Below are 22315 nucleotides of genomic sequence, written 5' to 3'. Positions count from 1 at the left end.
ACGTATTAATCGCTATTATGGTAATCACTATACATAGGTAAGAGCAATCGCTATATATAATAATCGCTATCATAGTAATCACTATACATAGTAATTGCTATCACAATAATTGTTATACATAGTAATCACTATACATAATAATCTCTATCACAGTAAATTGTTATGTAATCGCTATACATACTAATCGCTATACATACTAATCGCTATTGCGGTAATCGCTATACATAGGTCACAGTAATCGCTATACATAGTAATCACTACCACAGTAATCATTATACATAGTAATTGATATACATAATAATACCTATTGCAGTAGATCGTGACAAACAAAAGCGATTTACGTACCTTGGTCATACTTTTCTCCTCTGCATCCCCTCCCTCCTCCCTCTGCCTTTTTTGTTGATCCATTATTCGCTCATTGTCCTCCCTCTTCTGCTTTTCTTGTTGCTCCATCATTCTCTCCTCATCTGCCTTTCTTGTTGCTCCTTCGCTCTGCAACCTCCCTCATATGCTTTTCTACTTCTTTCTTCATTTGCTCATTCGCCTCCTTCCTCTGTTTTTCTACTTCTTCCTTTTTCTTTTCTTCTCTTCCTCCCCCTACTTTTTTCTTTCTCTTTCCTTCTCTTCCTCCTCTTGCTTCTTCCTTTCTTTTTCATTATCTTTCTCGTCCTCATTCTCCTTTCTTTGCATTTTCTTATCTTCCTCATCTTCTTTCTCCCTTCTTTGCCTTTCATTTTCTTCATCGTTCTCCTTGTCCTTCCTTTGCCTTTCATTCTCTTTCCCATCCTCCATCTCCTTCCTTTGGTTTCATTCTCTTTCTCGTCCTCCATCTCCTTCCTTTGACTTTCATTCTCTTCCTCATCCTAACGCTTATTCCTTTGTCTTTCCTCTTCCATCTTCATCATTTGTCTTTTCTTCTCTTCCTTCTTCTCATTCTTCTTCAATTGTCTTTCCTTTTTTTCTTCTTCCTTATTCTTTCTTTATATTTCCCTCTCCTCCTCCTCATCCTCCTCCTCCTCTTTCTCCTTCTTCTTTAATTGTTTTTCCTTCTCCCCCTCCTCCTTCTTCATTTGTATTTTCTTCTCTTCCTCCTCTTTATTTTTTCTTTGCCTTTCCCTTTCCTCCTCCTTCATTTGCCTTTTCCTCCTTTGCTTTTCATTCACCTCCCCCTTCTTTTATTTTTCCTTCTCTTCGTCATCCTTCTTCTTCATCATCTTTAGTTCTTCCACATTCTTCTTCCTTTAGCATGAATAGTACAACCAGTTGTAAGATTTAACATTTAAATTTACAAATCGATTTGTTTACATAACGAAACCTTACACGAAACTCACCAAAACAACAGGAATTTTGGTAATGCGCCAGTGGAGGAGAAACACCCAGAAGGTAGATGCAGCTGATGGTGGCAATGGTGCTCTCACTATGCAGACGACAGCAAAGGGTATTCCAGCGACAGCAGACGATGGCAAAGGTTGCTCTGATGGCAGCAAACAATGGAAAATGGTGCTTCGACTGTAGCAGATGACGACAAATGGTGTGTCATCAAAAGGAGCTCTTGTTACAGCAGACGGCGAGTCATCAAAGGCGGCAACATAAGAGTTTACTGCTTAGGGCAAAAACAAAACGTTTGGACTTTGAAGAGTTAAGAACATTATCCCTTTCTGAATGGAGGACATTTATGTCCTTTTCTCGAACTATCGTTTCATGGCAGGAAAGGCGAGAAAAGGTACTTAAGTCTTTGCAACCGCACTGGACTCCAATGCTAAGTGATGCTAACACACATGGGGATATGAGCCCCAAGTGCTTATATACGTGGCGCTCATTTGGACCCCCGAACATGCACCTCGTCTTTGTGGGGTGGGGGTGGGGGAGAGACATATATAACCTGCTTCGCACTTTTTGAGCCAAAATTCTATTTACGACATCAGACCTTTAAGAAGGGAAACTTTGACGATCGGAAGCAAAATGTGCAAATCTCTTGTGAACCAAACTTGCTCTCAACGTGATTACAATTGAACATCTATTCTGCTTCATGAGTAAACAATTCAAAAATCACAAATGTGCGTATAACATGGTGACTCGGTTCGAGTGAGAACCCAACCGAGTCTAAGTCTGTGTTCTACCCGTTTTGAACCCAGCTGAGAATCGGTTTGAACGGATTCACTCGGATGAGACTCGATATGAACTGGTTCACTAGGCCGAGTTAAGTCCTGTTCATTGTATTGTATTTATTATTTTGCTTTATTGAAAAGGAAAGTGAGAAACCCAATCCAAATGAGACGTTAGTTGGGATTCCAGCCCATTAGTTTTGGGATTCTACACCATGCATGCAACTCATTATTTCCGAAAAGTTGAAGGCCATGCAAAAGGAGTAGGAAACCCAATCCAGATGAGACGGTTTGAATTCCACCGCCCATGCGTTTTTGAAGCTCACAGACTATGCATGCATGCATGCCTTTAGTTAATGCCTAACTAACATTTTGCCTTCTTCATATTGGCCTTTCTCATCTAGTACTCCTAGCAAGGTTGCCTTTTTCTTTAATGGCTATTTCTATTGGCTAATTTTTTATTTATTTAATAATATATTTAAATCAATATGGTCCAAAGCAAGCTGAAAGGCATTGGACTCACTCACCCGACTGGGTCCACGTATTATTGAATGTATAATCTATAAGGTACGAGTCCTTGATAGAATTTCCGCTCTTATCTTGGATTGGGATCAAATAAGATGATAAATAAATATGCTACAGTAAAATTGTCAATAAATCAAATTGATTTTGCTGATAAAATCCAAATATAGTTAAATTATGAAATGTTCAAGAAGTCTTGTTTTTTAAAGTTTATTGATATTTTTAAAGAATGCTGAAAGTAAGAGTGTCACCATTCACCAAGCCTGATTTTCATTCTAATTGTGATTTTTCGCCATTTTTGAGATTCTTTTTTGTTGAAATACATATAAAAAAAAGTCATACGAGACGACTCGCCTAGTCATACCGAGTCACGAGTTAAACCTCAAACGGTTTTTGCCTGTCACCGGTTAGGCCAACTATGGTATTGGGCACTCAATTCAATAAAGTCAAAAATGCTAATTAAGTTATTAAATAACAATGGGGTAGTAGATCGATAAATCAGAATGCAGGAAACTCAACTTTAGAAGGACACCTTCCCTTTGGGAGCACTGGGAAATCAAAATGTTAAAATGCTAACTTATGCAGGAACGTTGAAATGTTAATTAGTATGTTAAAGTCAAAATGCTAAAATGCAGCATTGGGCACTCAATGGATTCAAAATGTTTTAACTTATATATTGCTTAATGGATGGTTCATAAGAAAGCAGGAAACTCAACTTTTGAAGGACACCCCCCTCCCTTTGGGAGAACTGGGCACTCAATGAAGTTGGTTGCTGAGGTATCTACACAAATGGAGATCTGATACAGCTGTGAATGCCCAGTTTCATCGACATTGCATTCTATTCCTGCAGGTGCAAATCCTGTAGCTTCTTTTATGGCATCTCTGATGCTTTGTAGACGATAAATTCCACCATTTGGCCGAATGCCTGGAAATGGATATATAACTAAACTTATGAGAATGAATGGTGGTGAGATTGATACCAAGTAAAATGTGTGTCCATGTACCTAAAGAACAAAGCATGCAAGAATCCACTGCTTAAATATTGCCTTAACACATGAAGCATGAGCACTCAGAAATCATACGAGGAAGTGATAAAAGGCGATAGTGGAAGCAACCGAGCACATATTTCATAAAAAAAGAGAGATAATGTTTACGTTTAAATTTAAAATATATTATCACAACTAGCCATAGATATTATTCCATGAATCAATAACATCACAGATCTCATCAAAGGCATCTTCCCAGTGAGGGGAAATATCTTGAAAAATTCAAACGTTTTCATTTTTCGCAAAAATATGGGAAGATATCACGTAAAATTTAAAGACACAAAAATGTAATCAATTGAACTGATAAGAGGTGTTAATATCATCATAACGTCTTGATAGAATTAATGTTATTTTTTCAAATTTTTGCAATATTTTCATGATTTTATTAGGTTTTGAAAACAACTTATATAAGTGTTACTATCATCAAAATGTCCTGATAGAAGTAATATCATCAAAAAATTGGAATGTTATTATGCGTATACTAACTATGGTACGTTATGAAATGCATTCATGTTTTCCTTTTCTTGTTTCATGATCTAAAAAGAAAAAACCTAAGTCAAAAACGTACAGATTGAGATACCTGCATTCTGTAGGATGTTAAGGAGATTGAGATGGGTTTTGAGATTGAGAGCTGCTTGAAAATACTGATGTTGGTCAAGGACCGATTGCGAGCAGGTCCCGTGCTTTTACCCATTCATGCGACCAGAAGCTCGTGTCATCGCTGCTTGCGCATGACAAAGATGGCCACTTCTTCTGCATCTCATCTCGCAAGTCAGATACCTGCACGCCCACCGTCTCCAATCTTTTTAAACTTCTTCTACTAATAAACACTTTATACGATTTATGTGATCTCTCTCTCTCTCTCTCTCTCTCTCTCTCTCTCTCTCTCTCTCTCTCTCTCAACACACACATGCACATGCTACACACATAATGAACAGCTCTTCAACAGTCTTGATCTCCAAAAACGTCCTACACAGCTTCGATGGACAGTATTTTAGGCACTTGCTTTATCTGATCTTATAGATGTATTCTTTAATGCTTTGTATAAAGCATGTATTAAGAAAGACATTTTTCATGTTTAGACATGTTTTTAGAGTGAGAGAAAAATTAACGTCTCCTGTTGCATCAGAACTTTATGAAATAAAAATAAAGATTTCTCATTAAATTAATTTCATTCAGATAATGCTTTTTAGCAAATAATAAATGATGAGCACATCTACATGTTACGATTAAGGAATTTTTATTTTTGACGCAACTATAATTTTTTAGAAGAGTTCAAGAGAGTTTAGCAGCTACTTACCATGCTAGGCCTATTGAACAAATCAGAAATACATAATAGAAATTTAGATTACAGTCCTTAGTTCTTGAATTTTTATTTTGGTTAGAAGAAGAGAAAAAATTTCATTTAGGGGCTGACCTTTTACTTCTAATTCTAAATATAAGTCTCATATTTTTTAAGTTCTAAATATGGGCTTCTGTTTTACTGGAAACTACGTATGCTAAACAAGGGCTTACATTTTATTAGTCCTCTAACTGAAGTTAAATCACAAGTCAAATTACAACAATGACCTTCAACATTAGGAGTTCAAATTGTTTGATTTTTTTACGAGGAACAAGTAGTATTAAATTTCTAGGGACAATACAAGAACCCAAAAAGGAGTCAAGTTTTCCAAGATGATAGATGTTGACTTGAGATCCCTGTTCGACTGTTTTGACGAAAAGTTAGGTTCATATCGGGAATTTCAGAAAAATGTAGTCCATTTTTTAAATAATAGGCAAAAGGTGGACTCCCAAATGGAATTTTTCTAAAAAAAAAGTAAAACAACAAAATGGGTGCTTGTGATTTGTGATATCTGAACTTCTCCTGGCAATAAAATAAAGAAAAAAAAACATGGCACACAGAGAAGTCTAGTTGACTGTAAAAACGTGGAACGGAGAGCACAAACCTTGGAAGGAAGAAATGGGTTATGCTTGTCGCAGTTCTCAGGCCAGTTGCCATCGTTGTAGTTGGGCCACAGTCCATGGATGCTGAAATCCGCATCAGGCTTCCCCGTCTTGGGATAGCAACAGCCCTGCTTAGTATCGCAATACGAGCCTGGCCACTATATATATATATATATATATATGGAAGAGAAGGTCACCAAATCTATATTACTATTGTAACGGTAATGATAACGACAGCAACATACATAACGTGATGATGATGTCCAAGAACTCACCTGTTGAACGAATTTGAAGAAATCAAAATCTTGGGCCAGGGACATGACACATGACAGTGATAACAAACAGACTACCATCGTTGCCCTCAAGCCTGAGCCACACTCCATCATCAACATCAACAGGATCAGCAAAACCCACAGGAATGAAGAAGAGACGCTTGCGTCCGTTCTAAAGTTTACGCTTTATATAGAGCCTCTCGGGGAGGTTCTATGTGGACGAAGATGCATCTCGGTATACGAAGGGACTCGGGATGAGAGAGAGAGAGAGATGGGAATATGGCAATGGTCTCATCAATTTCTTATTATTCCGGTACTTGCCCACTGCATCCTTTGCCTTGGGTAGCATTTAATAAATAAATACACGAGAGAATTTGCTTAGGAATATCCTCCAATCCCCGTAGAATCATTAATTATTTTCCTTTTCCACATGCAATAAAACCTCAGGGTTTCTTTTCTTTTTTTTAGAGAGAGAGAAAATGAAAGAAACTTTATTTTAGAAATATCAAAGGCAGCTGCTCGGCGTAATGAGAGGATGAGGCCCCCTAAACAATGGATGATGACAGTGGGCACACGCATGAACAACCTGATTCAAGCCAGACTGCCTGAACTGCATCAATGACATCACTCCTAATGGCCCGTAGAACCTTGATATGATGGGAAGCTTTGTTACAAAATGTTCTCTTGTTTCGCTCTTCCCACACCCTCCACCAGGCGGATAAAATCCACCACCTCCATATTGCAAGCCATTTGTTCGAGCATTGCAACTCTTTAGGGACAAGGATTAGCTGCCGAAAACAAACCTCTGGTGCAATTTGAAATGATATGTCAGTCCAGACTGCCGTTACTAATGTCTGAAAAAAATGGCAATACCATAGAAGGTGTATTTTGGATTCTTGGCTATGACAACAGGAGACACATATTAACTAACGGAATACCAATTCTTTGGAGATGGACTTGTGTGTTAAATGTTTCCTGCCAGCAGGGACCATGCAAAGAACATTGCCCTGGGTGAATTCATCTGTCAAAACAAAAAAACTGTAAGTTAATATCAATTATATTTGGGAGATATGATAAAAATGATGAAACCTATTCAGATTCTACCTTATTTAGCTTGAATGCCATCCAAGAAAGAGAATTTAATCCTGCCTTAACCTTGGATTTGCATCAAAATCAATTCCTTAGCGTTCAAGCATGCCTAAAATGATGCCGTAATCCCTAAGAAATTAGCCCAATCAATCATGATCCACCAGCTCATTTTTTAGCCAATCAGAAACAACCTATTGCATATATAGTAGTTGAATCTGGATACCTTGACCCAAAAACTTATTTGACTAGATCCAAAATCCAATTAGAACTCTATAAATTGGGGTTACTACCCCTATTCCAGCCATTTTGAAAGTCAGTAAGTAGGTTTTGCCCCTTAGTGAATTAATCCTAGGTCCAGATCCTATGTTAGCCTAGGTCCACCCTATCGTACCCAAACCCACAATGCATCAGCCATGCATAACCTTTGCAAGAATTGTGTGATGCTCGTCAGTCGTCATAGGAGAGCATTATTTATAAATATTTTTATTTATTATTTTATATTATATTATTTTATTTGTATTTGTTTAAAGTATTACATGTTTTGTGTGTTTTCTTATTTTTTTTATCCTTGGTGGTGTCCTACACCACCAACGTTTTTCAAAAATCTATTTTCAAAACTTTGTTTAGATTTTGGAAACCTTTTTGCTGGAATTCCCCACATATCCATCGTTTTGGCACACTCGGTGGGACTTGCATCACCATCGACCCTGCCAAGGATTCAGATTTATTTAGCATATCGGGGTAAGTCTCTTTCTTACCCTTCCATGTTCTTTTGTGTGTATCTCAACAACCGTATGTCATTTTTGCAAGATTATTGAGGCGTTTGAAAGCTAATTCGTGAAGATATATGTGATTTTTTAGTATATAGTTAGATTCCTTTTCAAACCCCCTTTATTTTGCATGAAAACTGAGAATTTAGCCTTGTTGTTCTGAAAATTTTGGTGACTAGTCCTTGTTGTAGACGGGATCTCTGAGCATCAGAATATCCTTTTTTGGTGATTTTTTTTTGTCTAAAATCTGAGACAGGCTTCTACAACTTTTATTTTTCGTGCCATTCTGGGGAAAATTTTCTAAACCCCTCAAACTGCACTGGAATCCAGCCTTAGATTTTGGATTGTATCCAGATCCATTTTAGACAATTTTTTGTCCAGATTCCATATCTCTGTGTTCCGAGATCAGATCTCCAAACAGTTTGTTTTGTATGAAAGAAAAGATCTAGATATAGATATTTTCATTTTACTATTTTTTCTTATTTTGTGCCTTTGGCATCAAGATATATGCCTTAATCAGAGAAACAACCCCTAGAACCTAGAAAAGACCTAGTCTTTTCCTGATTGTGGGCATCGTATCTCAGCGGTCTGATATCATTTTTTGGTGAAATTTATTCTGTTTGAAATCATATTCTCTCTGGATCATTTCTTCACTTGGAAAGTTTTTCTAAAAACCTCTTTATTTGCCTCAAATCAGTGCCCAAACTGAAACAACTGCTTCATAAATTTTTGGTTTTTTTGTCTGGACAGTCTTTGGGATTCGGATCAGATCTCGGTGACCTAGCATCCGATCAACAAGAAATTTGTTTCTCTGAACTCCTGGATTCTCTGAATTTTTTGTATCTTTTTGAGGTTTTTTCTGAAAATCCTTTCTTCAGCCTTGAAACTGCCAACCAAAACAGAAAATACAGGTTCGGGTCACCTCTTTTCCTTGCTTTGTGAGGTTTCATGGGCCATATCTTTGTCGTTCTGAAATCAGAGGTGTTGGAAAGCTAGCCATGCCTAGTTTCAGTTTTCGTGTGTTTGAGCTTAGAAAGCCTATTCTTTTAGCTAATTTTGGCATTTGACTTAGGGTAGAGACCCTAGGTTAGTTGTGTTTTGTGTGTCCTATTTAGTATACTTTTTCTGTCATCTTTCTTTGCAAGAACGTAAAAATCCTTGTTGGGGATTTTCTTGTCACATAGATACCTAAGAAAGTTTGAACCTCCTACAAGGTAGGAAATCAGTCTGCTTGGGACATTCTTTGTATCATGTTTGTTCTCCCTCTTTCAAGCTATTTTCTTAGGACTTTTGCTTCTAGAGCCCTCTCTTTTTATGCATGGATCTTTCTAAAACCTCATCCATTCTTACTCTTTGGATCTTTGGATTCCCCCATATGTACCAACAGTGCTAACTCATATGTATTGCTGGTGGACCCCAGAAGTCGAATACTTTGTTTGTGCATACCAGAAGTGTTAGCTCGAGTATATCCGTGAAAGGTCCTAAAGGAGAAACCTTTACCTATTTGAACCTATTGAAGTGGTCTCACCAGTTTTGAGAAGACTTGGGAAGCTGCATTTTAAACATCTAAGCTTGTGTATTGGGCATCTTGTTTGGACTCTTATTTGCTTTAAAACCCAGACTAATGGCAAAAGATTCTAAGGACTCCCAAATGAATCCTCCTAAAAATCCAAGCCTTCAGAAGCATATACAAGTTCCAATAGTCTTGATCCAAATCATAAGCCAAGATCTAGCAACCAAGGTGCATCTATATCAGTTACTAGGCCCTTCAAGGCTACTATGGATGATCCAAGTAGTCAAGAAGTTGGACATCTTTGTACCTAGAATAGATAATGCAGATAATCAGGCAAAGGGGCAAGAAACAGATTTAGAGGACGAGGAAGATGAGGTCCATTTTGAATCCCACACATCTGAAAGGGAAAAAAATATCCAGCATGCAACCAAAAATAGATCCACATATCAAGATCTAGAGAGTCAAAATGCTGCACTGAGGCTGGTGATTCAAGAAATGCAACAGAAGATTGTTTGAGAATGAGATCCAAGTTAAGACCTAACAGAGGTCCAGCAGTTAGAACTCTCTTGTCAGGCAGAGTCATCATCAGGAGGATCCAGCTCATGAAGCCAGGATTTAGAGTCTTCCCTCTAATGAGTATGAGGTTCAGGTTCATAGTTTGAAAGAATAGCTAAGAAACATAGGCCATCGGATCCAAAGTGTGAAGGGTGAAAGAAGGCCCTATGAAATTCAAGACTTTATTTTGAGCTGAAGCACTGAGCTTGTGAGCACAGTCCCATTAGAATTCGTCAAGTTTAGCGGAGCTGAAAATCATAAAACTCGTGTTGCTCTCTTTTTAGATGTCTGCAAAGAGTGTTAGGATAATTACCATGTCTTAATTAGGTGGTTCCCAAGAAGCTTAAAGGGAGATGCTTTGGCTTGGTTCTCTACTCTGGATATCCAGCAAATTAGGGAGTTCCACTTCGATGAACCTGTTTATAGAAAGGTTTAGATTTTAAATTGATGCACTTCCCACCATTACTTAACTCTATGACTTGAAACAAAAGGATGAAGATGCCCAATATTTCATAAATCAGTGTAGGGAGACTTATCATAGAATGAAAGATCCCATGTACGAGTCTTATGCACTCACCATAATCATGAACAACTTCAACCAGAGGTGTGAGACTTTCATGGATCTAATTGATACCCCCACCTAGATTGAGTTTAACCTAAAAAGTGGCCAATATGATATATCCCGATCTTGGCTGCTACACTCAGATTAAAATCTGATCAGTTAAAGGGATACGACCAGGGAGAGTTCTCATGATGTGAGCAATGGCTACAACAGGAGCGCATGGAGGAGAAGGAATGAAGAGAGAGGGGGTGTTGTCCTATGGGGAGATGGAATATGTGAGAGTTTGAGAGAGAGGGGGTCGTGTATAGGATAGGTTAGAGTGGTTGAGAGGTAGGGAGATGGAAAGAGAGAGGTAGAGAGAAGATGTGATGGATGGAAAGACATGAAGGAGAGTGATAGTTTAAAGGTAAGGTAAGGTGTAAAAAGGAAAAGAAAGATAAAAGGAAAAACGTGAGGAAAGGTTAGCGAATGAGAGGGGTGTGTGTTTTGGAAAGAGGAAAGAATGAGAGAGTGAGATATATGGCATGAGATTGAGTTGAGGGAAATAAAGAAAGGGAAAATCTAATCAAGGAAACCTTGATTAGCCAAATCCTACCTAGAATTAGGGAGGCCAAAACTTGAGAAACTTTTTAAATTGCAATTTTTATTTCATATCTTTAATAGGCATGTTTACAAGTAATATAAGTGTGGTGAGTTATTCAAATTTGAATTGGGGGACTTAAAATTTGGACAGTTTAATACCTATTATTATAGGAATAGTCAATGACTTTGCATGTTTGGTACATGTTTTGACAAGGAGTTCATAAATGTATTTTCTTTGGGACAAGATCATCCCACTATCTTGAGGTACGACCTTAATTTCTAGGAAATAATGTAGAGCACCAAGATCTTTTATAGAGAATTCTTGTCCAAAATCTTTAATGAGCTCTTGAATTTCATAAACCAGAACATATAGAATCTTATCATGTGATATTTTTACAAAGAGTGATGTGTCAGCACTTGATCCCACAAAACCCAACTAAGTAAATATTGTCTTAGTCTATCAAACCATGCTCATGGAGCTTATTTTAGCCCATACAGGGTTTTGTTGAGTTTACACTCATATTATGAAAACTTCTTATTTTCAAACCCAACTGGTTGATCCATGTACACCTATTCCTTAAGATGGCCATGCAAAAATGCATTATTAACATCTAGTTTATGAATGATCCAACCTTTACTAACGGCAATAAATAAGATTGTTCTAATGTGTGTAGGTTTTATAACCGAACTGAAAGTCTCAAAGTAATTAACACCATCTTTTAACATTTAGTGATAAGCCTGGATTTATATCTGAAAACATACCCATCCGCATGTCTTCTTATATGAATTGTCCATTTGCAACCAATAGTATTATGAGTTTTATTAGGTGGAACAAGAGTTCAAGTATCGTTCTTTATCAAGGCATCATATTCACACTTCATGGCTTCCTGCCACTTATCACGACCAGCAGCCTCTTCATAGGTGTTTGGTTCTGCTTCTTAGACAAGTTCACTCAACAGACCAATGCCAAATTTGTATCTAAAAGCCATAAAAATTTTCGGTTTTAATATGACAACTTGAAACCAGATTATCATATGATGAGTTTTGGTTACAGATTCAAATAACTCAATGGGCTCAAAATGAGGTAAGACTACAATAGACTCTGGTTCATACACACTTGTTTGTATAGACTCACTAACAGGTCCTGACTCAGTAGTTAAAGAAATAATTTCAGACTCGAAGATGGGACTTGGCTGACGGGATGATAATAACAAATTCCAATACGTTCATCGATTAAGTAGAATTTTTCTAGTTAGATGACAAATTAAGGAGTTTTAAAGGTTCAACATGATTGATTTTTGTGCTAAATTTCTTTAGCCATGAGGACACTTGTTAAATGGTGACAGAATCTTTCATTCCTTCATGTATAAAATCTTTTTTTATGAAACATGTGTCTAGATATATAGACTTCCTAAGCTATGAGATCAAAACATAAATATCCTTTACAACTTGAACCATAATGATCATACATACATTTTGCATCTTATTCATATTAATTTATGCATGATCCAGTGGAAATCACATTAAATTCCCAATTTTATCGTTAGTTTTGAGAAACCGCGCGAAAAAGGAAAATATCAAAAAATTATGAATTTCAAGTCATCCGGCGTTTTTAGTGTTTTATTAGTTTAGAAATTTTCTTTCAGTTATAGTTTGATTAGATTAGGTTCTAATTAGTTTCGCGTAATCAATGTAGGAATAATCATTTTAGGAAATCGTTTTTAAGCAAAGCCTCTTGGAAAAATTATTGGAAATATTTTGGACTGGTTTTGAAAAATTAGTTTAACCTAAATATTATATTATAAATAGTAGTTAGCAATTAGGAGAACCCATTTTTCCCCTGAGTTCTCTCTCTCTCTCTCTCTCTCTCTCTCTCTCTCTCTCTCTCAAAACTGACTCCCTTCCTTCTTCCTACGTTTCTTTTTCTTCCTGTTGTTAACCACTCCATCGCCGACAATCTCATCATCTTCATCCGAGAGTGCAGCTGCAGCCCAGGATCAACCATTCTTCTCTCAACCAATCTGGTGGAAACACTCGGTAACTCCTCTTCTTCTTCTCCCCTCTTCTCTTTATGTGTTTCATAGTAGTTTCATATTTTTTTTTGCTGAAAAAGAATAAATAAAACAAAAAAAATCATATCCTAAATTTTGCATTAAACAGTTTCTTTCTTTTGTTCTTTAGGGTTAACGTGTGCGTGTGATAGGTAGGTCTGTTGTGTTGGCTGGCGTATTCTCGTTTTCGTTGGTGGTCAAATCCAGCACATCGTGGTCATCCCCTGATCTACGTGGTTTTCGTTTGTTGTGTGAGGTGTATACCGTGCAGTTAGATCTACATGTTACACGGGTTTTTTGTTTTTATTTGTCAAAAATAAATAAAAAATAGAAAAGAAAAAAATACACAGCGTTTCATGCTATGGAAAAAAAGAAGGTAACATCGTGTTTGAGTTTTTTTTATTTTGATTCCTTCTCAACAGTCGGTTCAGTCCGTGCATATAGTGTTAGATCCAACAATATTTTTTTGGGTTGGTCGTTTATTTTGCTGCATCGTTTGTTATTCATTTTGGTTCAACGTTTTTGTTTTTGTAGGGTTCAACATTTTTGTTTTGTTCAGCGCTTTCTTCAGGTTCAGTCGTTTAATTTCAATAGTCACAACAATTAGGATCAGACGGTTGAGTCCTTTATCATAGCTGCAACATTTTTTGAATTGCAACTACCGTCAATCACGATCCAAAGTGATTGACGATAGTTGCATATTAAATTATGTGTGTGATTCAACTAAATGTAAGTAGCAGTTATTTTCTTTTAGTAAATTAGGTGTATGTATAGTGTATGCTGCCATTGACTTAATAATTAGGTTAGCTGAATTTATTATTTGGATCATCAGTTGATTACTTATATATTGTCCTTAGTTAAGTTTCCTTTATTGTTAACTATATTAGAGGTCAATAGTATTATTAGCTAGTTGTTTTGGGTAATGTTTTATTAGCTAATTGTTTTAGTTAGCCGTGATTTAGTAGTAATTAGTTGTTTTCGTATATTGCATTAAATCTTTAGCTATTTAGTAATTCATTTGATTCCCTTGTTAATTTTTTGTTTAATAGTTAATTAGATTATTTGCTAATATTAGTTATTTAGACTCTCTATGTTCATGTTTTAGTTTAATAGCCATTTCAATAAAATAACTTAAATTCATTTAGTTTGTAGTTCTGATGGATAGTCGTTGAGCTCATATTTTACTTCTTTTAAAATTTTAATTAGTTTTTACAAATAGTTTATAGTTAGTTCCTGCCCCTGCTTTATGTTTTTGTGGTTTTTCATCATACTTCCAGTTGATTTTCTTGTAGATTTCTTGGTTTTGCATCGTGTTTTTGTTTTTGTGTTTTGCAGAAAAGTGTTTAGACGTGTGGTAGAGCTAATTTTGTGTCCCTGAAGAGCCCTCCGAGGTCTCTAAAAGGTCTCCTTAAGGGACCCTCAAACCCTCAGAAGTGCCCTTCAGAAAGGCCCCTCAAGAGACCGCAAAGTGATATACAAATCAGAAAAGCAAAGTCTCAAAAGGGGACAAGAAGACATCGACACTGAAGACTATTTTTTCCCTTTTTCTTTTAGAATAGGCTTTCATTTTAGTTAATTCAATTCATTGGGTTTGTGATAAGGCTTTTTTATTCTTTTATTCGTTTAAGCCCTCTGCGTAGGGCAATACTCTTTAGTAATTCATTTATTTAATTAGTTTTTTTCTTTATTTTGGCAATAAAGAGTAGCATAGTTGTGTGTTTGAATACAAGTATCTCCCGTTCCTTGAGATCAACCCCGACTCCACCACTCGTGCGAGCCGGTTTTTATATTTTTGGTGTATGGCTTTCACATTATTTTTTATATAAAATATCATTTTTAAACCCGTTTTCCAAAACTCATACCACATAACCAATAAAAATACATGTTTTGGTTTTAGGAGACAATTTTGAGGAGGCATAAGGTGTTAAAAGAGGATAGCATGTACAACCAAAAACTTTCAAATGATCATAATCTTGACATTTTTTAAGAAGCAAGTCATGGGGCATTTTTTATTCAACTTTACACTAGAAAGTTTGTTTATAATGTAAACAACATATCTAAAAGCATCAACCCAAAACATTATAATTAAAGATGCATAAGTAAGCATACTTAGACCACTTTCTATAATATGTTTGTTTTTGAGTTCCACTATATCATTATGTTGAGGAGTGTGTGGACACGCAAGCCATCTCTAGATTCTTTGATGATCCAAATATTCATTGAAGGCATTACTAACAAATTCACCTCATCCATCACTATGAAATATTTTAATAACATGTTCCACTTGTTTTACCACAATAACTTTAAATTTTTTAAAATATGCCAAGGTATTTGACTTTCTTTTCAAAGGAAACAGCTAGAAAAACCTTAAAAATCATCAACAATAAGAAAATAATAATTATATCCTTCTCTAGATACGGCAGGAGCAGGACCCCAGAGATCAGCATGAATAATTTCTAAAGGACTTTTGGCCATGGATTCAGATAATTCATACGAAAGTCTATGCATTTTGCTAATCATGCAAGAAGAACAAAACTTTAGCAATTTTTTAACATACAAATTTAAATAACTATTATTTCCTAATAAATCTAAAGTCTTTTGTCTAGGATGACCTAGCCGAAGATGTGACTGCTAAAAAGACTATCTTGTATCTGCCATGAGTGTTGTTCCTCCATTTGATGAATCTTTCTTATTTGTTAGCCACACATAAATGCCTCCTCTACTCAGTCTTTTTTGGAGTATATTCCCTTTCTGCTGATCCTTGACATAGAAACCATCAAGGTGAAACTAAACATAATAATTATTATCTCTAGTCAACTTAGCCACTGAAATCAAGTTACATTTGATTTTTGAAACACGCAAAACATTCTTAAGAGAAAAACTACGATCTCTTTAGTCAAGAGTCATATTTTCAGTGTTTCATATCGAATGACTCGATTGTTTCTCACCATTATATTGTCTGATTCTTGATATTTTGATTTCTGAGACATATTTGAGTCGTCTTGAGTCATGTGATGAAACACCCCAATATCTTGATACCAGTTGGGATCGTTGATTGAATTTAGGGCCATAGCAGCAAAGGCCCTTGGAATATCATCACACAGACAGGTTGTGTGATTTCTTCTACCATAATACGGACAAACAACATGTGAGTCATTTTGATTTTGAAAAAATCTATTATCCTAATTTTCATTATTTTGTGGGAAACTATGATCAGGGTTTCTATCACGACCATGACCGTGACCACGAAAGAACTGTCCATGCCCCTTGCCTCTTTGAGAAAAGAAGGCAGCATTGGTATTTTCATTAGTCAAAACTTGTCGATTAGGCTTAGGATTTAACAACTAAAGTCATTTTTCTTTATTCAACATCTTATATATATCCATAAACTCAGGAAAAGTTCAGAATGTGGTGATTGTGGTTACAAAACTTTTATATTGATTGGGCAGACCATTCAGAGTGTACTAAACTAAATCACTATCAGATATATATCCTTCCACAACATTCAATGAATCAAACAAAAAATTTATCTTATTTAGGTAATTACTCATGCTCATATATTCTTTCTTTATATTCTATAGATCTCTTTTAAGTTGCAGAATATGAATACTTGATTGTTAGGCATAGGATATTTCGAGAGCTATCAATGCTTCACGGGCTGAAGGAATCTATATGATTTGAGCCAATACATGCTGAGTAACAATAGCCTTAATCCAACTTAGGGCCAATTGATCATGTCTTTTCCAAACAAAAACTCATGGTTGAGGGTAGTATTGGTTCCCTCAAAAATATATTGAGGAGGATCATAATATGACCCATCAACAAACTTGATAAGATCGAGACTAAATATAACATATTCAATTTTAGACTTCCGTAATAGATAGTTATTCTGGTTCATTTTTATGGACACCAAGTTGGCAAAAGCATTCCATTGAATGCAAGTATTGGGTGACAATGATTGAGAGGAAGATGTCTTAGTAGTCGTGAGGAAGAACACCAGAAAAACAAGACAAAGAATCACCTAGGCTCCTAAAAACACTTGGGTTCCTAGGAACAAACATGATAAAGATGCTTGGCTTTGAACTTGGTTACCTCAACCATGGCTCTTATACCATGTAAAGATTTGGTGGATTTACAGACCAATCTCACACACACATAAAACATCAATCATAGGAAAGCATGATTCTTTGCAAGGTCCTAAAGGAGACAGCCTAGAAAGCCTATTCTAGGTCCTAAAGGAGAAATAGTTTGGTGGATTCTTTGAGCTTAGAAAGCCTATTCTTTTAGCTAATTTTGGCATTTGACTTAGGGTAGAGACCCTAGGTTAGTTGTGTTTTGTGTGTCCTATTTAGTATACTTTTTCTGTCATCTTTCTTTGCAAGAACGTAAAAATCCTTGTTGGGGATTTTCTTGTCACATAGATACCTAAGAAAGTTTGAACCTCCTACAAGGTAGGAAATCAGTCTGCTTGGGACATTCTTTGTATCATGTTTGTTCTCCCTCTTTCAAGCTATTTTCTTAGGACTTTTGCTTCTAGAGCCCTCTCTTTTTATGCATGGATCTTTCTAAAACCTCATCCATTCTTACTCTTTGGATCTTTGGATTCCCCCATATGTACCAACAGTGCTAACTCATATGTATTGCTGGTGGACCCCAGAAGTCGAATACTTTGTTTGTGCATACCAGAAGTGTTAGCTCGAGTATATCCGTGAAAGGTCCTAAAGGAGAAACCTTTACCTATTTGAACCTATTGAAGTGGTCTCACCAGTTTTGAGAAGACTTGGGAAGCTGCATTTTAAACATCTAAGCTTGTGTATTGGGCATCTTGTTTGGACTCTTATTTGCTTTAAAACCCAGACTAATGGCAAAAGATTCTAAGGACTCCCAAATGAATCCTCCTAAAAATCCAAGCCTTCAGAAGCATATACAAGTTCCAATAGTCTTGATCCAAATCATAAGCCAAGATCTAGCAACCAAGGTGCATCTATATCAGTTACTAGGCCCTTCAAGGCTACTATGGATGATCCAAGTAGTCAAGAAGTTGGACATCTTTGTACCTAGAATAGATAATGCAGATAATCAGGCAAAGGGGCAAGAAACAGATTTAGAGGACGAGGAAGATGAGGTCCATTTTGAATCCCACACATCTGAAAGGGAAAAAAATATCCAGCATGCAACCAAAAATAGATCCACATATCAAGATCTAGAGAGTCAAAATGCTGCACTGAGGCTGGTGATTCAAGAAATGCAACAGAAGATTGTTTGAGAATGAGATCCAAGTTAAGACCTAACAGAGGTCCAGCAGTTAGAACTCTCTTGTCAGGCAGAGTCATCATCAGGAGGATCCAGCTCATGAAGCCAGGATTTAGAGTCTTCCCTCTAATGAGTATGAGGTTCAGGTTCATAGTTTGAAAGAATAGCTAAGAAACATAGGCCATCGGATCCAAAGTGTGAAGGGTGAAAGAAGGCCCTATGAAATTCAAGACTTTATTTTGAGCTGAAGCACTGAGCTTGTGAGCACAGTCCCATTAGAATTCGTCAAGTTTAGCGGAGCTGAAAATCATAAAACTCGTGTTGCTCTCTTTTTAGATGTCTGCAAAGAGTGTTAGGATAATTACCATGTCTTAATTAGGTGGTTCCCAAGAAGCTTAAAGGGAGATGCTTTGGCTTGGTTCTCTACTCTGGATATCCAGCAAATTAGGGAGTTCCACTTCGATGAACCTGTTTATAGAAAGGTTTAGATTTTAAATTGATGCACTTCCCACCATTACTTAACTCTATGACTTGAAACAAAAGGATGAAGATGCCCAATATTTCATAAATCAGTGTAGGGAGACTTATCATAGAATGAAAGATCCCATGTACGAGTCTTATGCACTCACCATAATCATGAACAACTTCAACCAGAGGTGTGAGACTTTCATGGATCTAATTGATACCCCCACCTAGATTGAGTTTAACCTAAAAAGTGGCCAATATGATATATCCCGATCTTGGCTGCTACACTCAGATTAAAATCTGATCAGTTAAAGGGATACGACCAGGGAGAGTTCTCATGATGTGAGCAATGGCTACAACAGGAGCGCATGGAGGAGAAGGAATGAAGAGAGAGGGGGTGTTGTCCTATGGGGAGATGGAATATGTGAGAGTTTGAGAGAGAGGGGGTCGTGTATAGGATAGGTTAGAGTGGTTGAGAGGTAGGGAGATGGAAAGAGAGAGGTAGAGAGAAGATGTGATGGATGGAAAGACATGAAGGAGAGTGATAGTTTAAAGGTAAGGTAAGGTGTAAAAAGGAAAAGAAAGATAAAAGGAAAAACGTGAGGAAAGGTTAGCGAATGAGAGGGGTGTGTGTTTTGGAAAGAGGAAAGAATGAGAGAGTGAGATATATGGCATGAGATTGAGTTGAGGGAAATAAAGAAAGGGAAAATCTAATCAAGGAAACCTTGATTAGCCAAATCCTACCTAGAATTAGGGAGGCCAAAACTTGAGAAACTTTTTAAATTGCAATTTTTATTTCATATCTTTAATAGGCATGTTTACAAGTAATATAAGTGTGGTGAGTTATTCAAATTTGAATTGGGGGACTTAAAATTTGGACAGTTTAATACCTATTATTATAGGAATAGTCAATGACTTTGCATGTTTGGTACATGTTTTGACAAGGAGTTCATAAATGTATTTTCTTTGGGACAAGATCATCCCACTATCTTGAGGTACGACCTTAATTTCTAGGAAATAATGTAGAGCACCAAGATCTTTTATAGAGAATTCTTGTCCAAAATCTTTAATGAGCTCTTGAATTTCATAAACCAGAACATATAGAATCTTATCATGTGATATTTTTACAAAGAGTGATGTGTCAGCACTTGATCCCACAAAACCCAACTAAGTAAATATTGTCTTAGTCTATCAAACCATGCTCATGGAGCTTATTTTAGCCCATACAGGGTTTTGTTGAGTTTACACTCATATTATGAAAACTTCTTATTTTCAAACCCAACTGGTTGATCCATGTACACCTATTCCTTAAGATGGCCATGCAAAAATGCATTATTAACATCTAGTTTATGAATGATCCAACCTTTACTAACGGCAATAAATAAGATTGTTCTAATGTGTGTAGGTTTTATAACCGAACTGAAAGTCTCAAAGTAATTAACACCATCTTTTAACATTTAGTGATAAGCCTGGATTTATATCTGAAAACATACCCATCCGCATGTCTTCTTATATGAATTGTCCATTTGCAACCAATAGTATTATGAGTTTTATTAGGTGGAACAAGAGTTCAAGTATCGTTCTTTATCAAGGCATCATATTCACACTTCATGGCTTCCTGCCACTTATCACGACCAGCAGCCTCTTCATAGGTGTTTGGTTCTGCTTCTTAGACAAGTTCACTCAACAGACCAATGCCAAATTTGTATCTAAAAGCCATAAAAATTTTCGGTTTTAATATGACAACTTGAAACCAGATTATCATATGATGAGTTTTGGTTACAGATTCAAATAACTCAATGGGCTCAAAATGAGGTAAGACTACAATAGACTCTGGTTCATACACACTTGTTTGTATAGACTCACTAACAGGTCCTGACTCAGTAGTTAAAGAAATAATTTCAGACTCGAAGATGGGACTTGGCTGACGGGATGATAATAACAAATTCCAATACGTTCATCGATTAAGTAGAATTTTTCTAGTTAGATGACAAATTAAGGAGTTTTAAAGGTTCAACATGATTGATTTTTGTGCTAAATTTCTTTAGCCATGAGGACACTTGTTAAATGGTGACAGAATCTTTCATTCCTTCATGTATAAAATCTTTTTTTATGAAACATGTGTCTAGATATATAGACTTCCTAAGCTATGAGATCAAAACATAAATATCCTTTACAACTTGAACCATAATGATCATACATACATTTTGCATCTTATTCATATTAATTTATGCATGATCCAGTGGAAATCACATTAAATTCCCAATTTTATCGTTAGTTTTGAGAAACCGCGCGAAAAAGGAAAATATCAAAAAATTATGAATTTCAAGTCATCCGGCGTTTTTAGTGTTTTATTAGTTTAGAAATTTTCTTTCAGTTATAGTTTGATTAGATTAGGTTCTAATTAGTTTCGCGTAATCAATGTAGGAATAATCATTTTAGGAAATCGTTTTTAAGCAAAGCCTCTTGGAAAAATTATTGGAAATATTTTGGACTGGTTTTGAAAAATTAGTTTAACCTAAATATTATATTATAAATAGTAGTTAGCAATTAGGAGAACCCATTTTTCCCCTGAGTTCTCTCTCTCTCTCTCTCTCTCTCTCTCTCTCTCTCTCAAAACTGACTCCCTTCCTTCTTCCTACGTTTCTTTTTCTTCCTGTTGTTAACCACTCCATCGCCGACAATCTCATCATCTTCATCCGAGAGTGCAGCTGCAGCCCAGGATCAACCATTCTTCTCTCAACCAATCTGGTGGAAACACTCGGTAACTCCTCTTCTTCTTCTCCCCTCTTCTCTTTATGTGTTTCATAGTAGTTTCATATTTTTTTTTGCTGAAAAAGAATAAATAAAACAAAAAAAATCATATCCTAAATTTTGCATTAAACAGTTTCTTTCTTTTGTTCTTTAGGGTTAACGTGTGCGTGTGATAGGTAGGTCTGTTGTGTTGGCTGGCGTATTCTCGTTTTCGTTGGTGGTCAAATCCAGCACATCGTGGTCATCCCCTGATCTACGTGGTTTTCGTTTGTTGTGTGAGGTGTATACCGTGCAGTTAGATCTACATGTTACACGGGTTTTTTGTTTTTATTTGTCAAAAATAAATAAAAAATAGAAAAGAAAAAAATACACAGCGTTTCATGCTATGGAAAAAAAGAAGGTAACATCGTGTTTGAGTTTTTTTTATTTTGATTCCTTCTCAACAGTCGGTTCAGTCCGTGCATATAGTGTTAGATCCAACAATATTTTTTTGGGTTGGTCGTTTATTTTGCTGCATCGTTTGTTATTCATTTTGGTTCAACGTTTTTGTTTTTGTAGGGTTCAACATTTTTGTTTTGTTCAGCGCTTTCTTCAGGTTCAGTCGTTTAATTTCAATAGTCACAACAATTAGGATCAGACGGTTGAGTCCTTTATCATAGCTGCAACATTTTTTGAATTGCAACTACCGTCAATCACGATCCAAAGTGATTGACGATAGTTGCATATTAAATTATGTGTGTGATTCAACTAAATGTAAGTAGCAGTTATTTTCTTTTAGTAAATTAGGTGTATGTATAGTGTATGCTGCCATTGACTTAATAATTAGGTTAGC

At 36.2% G+C, this 22315-nt stretch overlaps 1 protein-coding gene across 1 annotated transcript; it reads right to left on the bottom strand.

Annotated features, from left to right (window-relative positions):
* Positions 1–3319: 3319 nt before the first annotated feature.
* LOC149816836 (intracellular ribonuclease LX-like) lies at positions 3320–5970 on the bottom strand. The gene is given in 5 exon segments (XM_089986976.1): positions 3320–3552; positions 4254–4359; positions 4361–4453; positions 5620–5775; positions 5893–5970. Coding segments are annotated over 5 exon segments (666 nt in total).
* Positions 5971–22315: the final 16345 nt, after the last annotated feature.

This window comes from Nuphar pumila, chromosome 14 (assembly GCF_984573655.1).
Source record: "Nuphar pumila chromosome 14, dmNupPumi1.hap1.1, whole genome shotgun sequence".
NCBI lineage: Eukaryota > Viridiplantae > Streptophyta > Magnoliopsida > Nymphaeales > Nymphaeaceae > Nuphar > Nuphar pumila.
The sequence above is the reverse complement of the archived record's forward strand: the minus strand, read 5'-3'. Positions and strand labels throughout refer to the sequence as shown.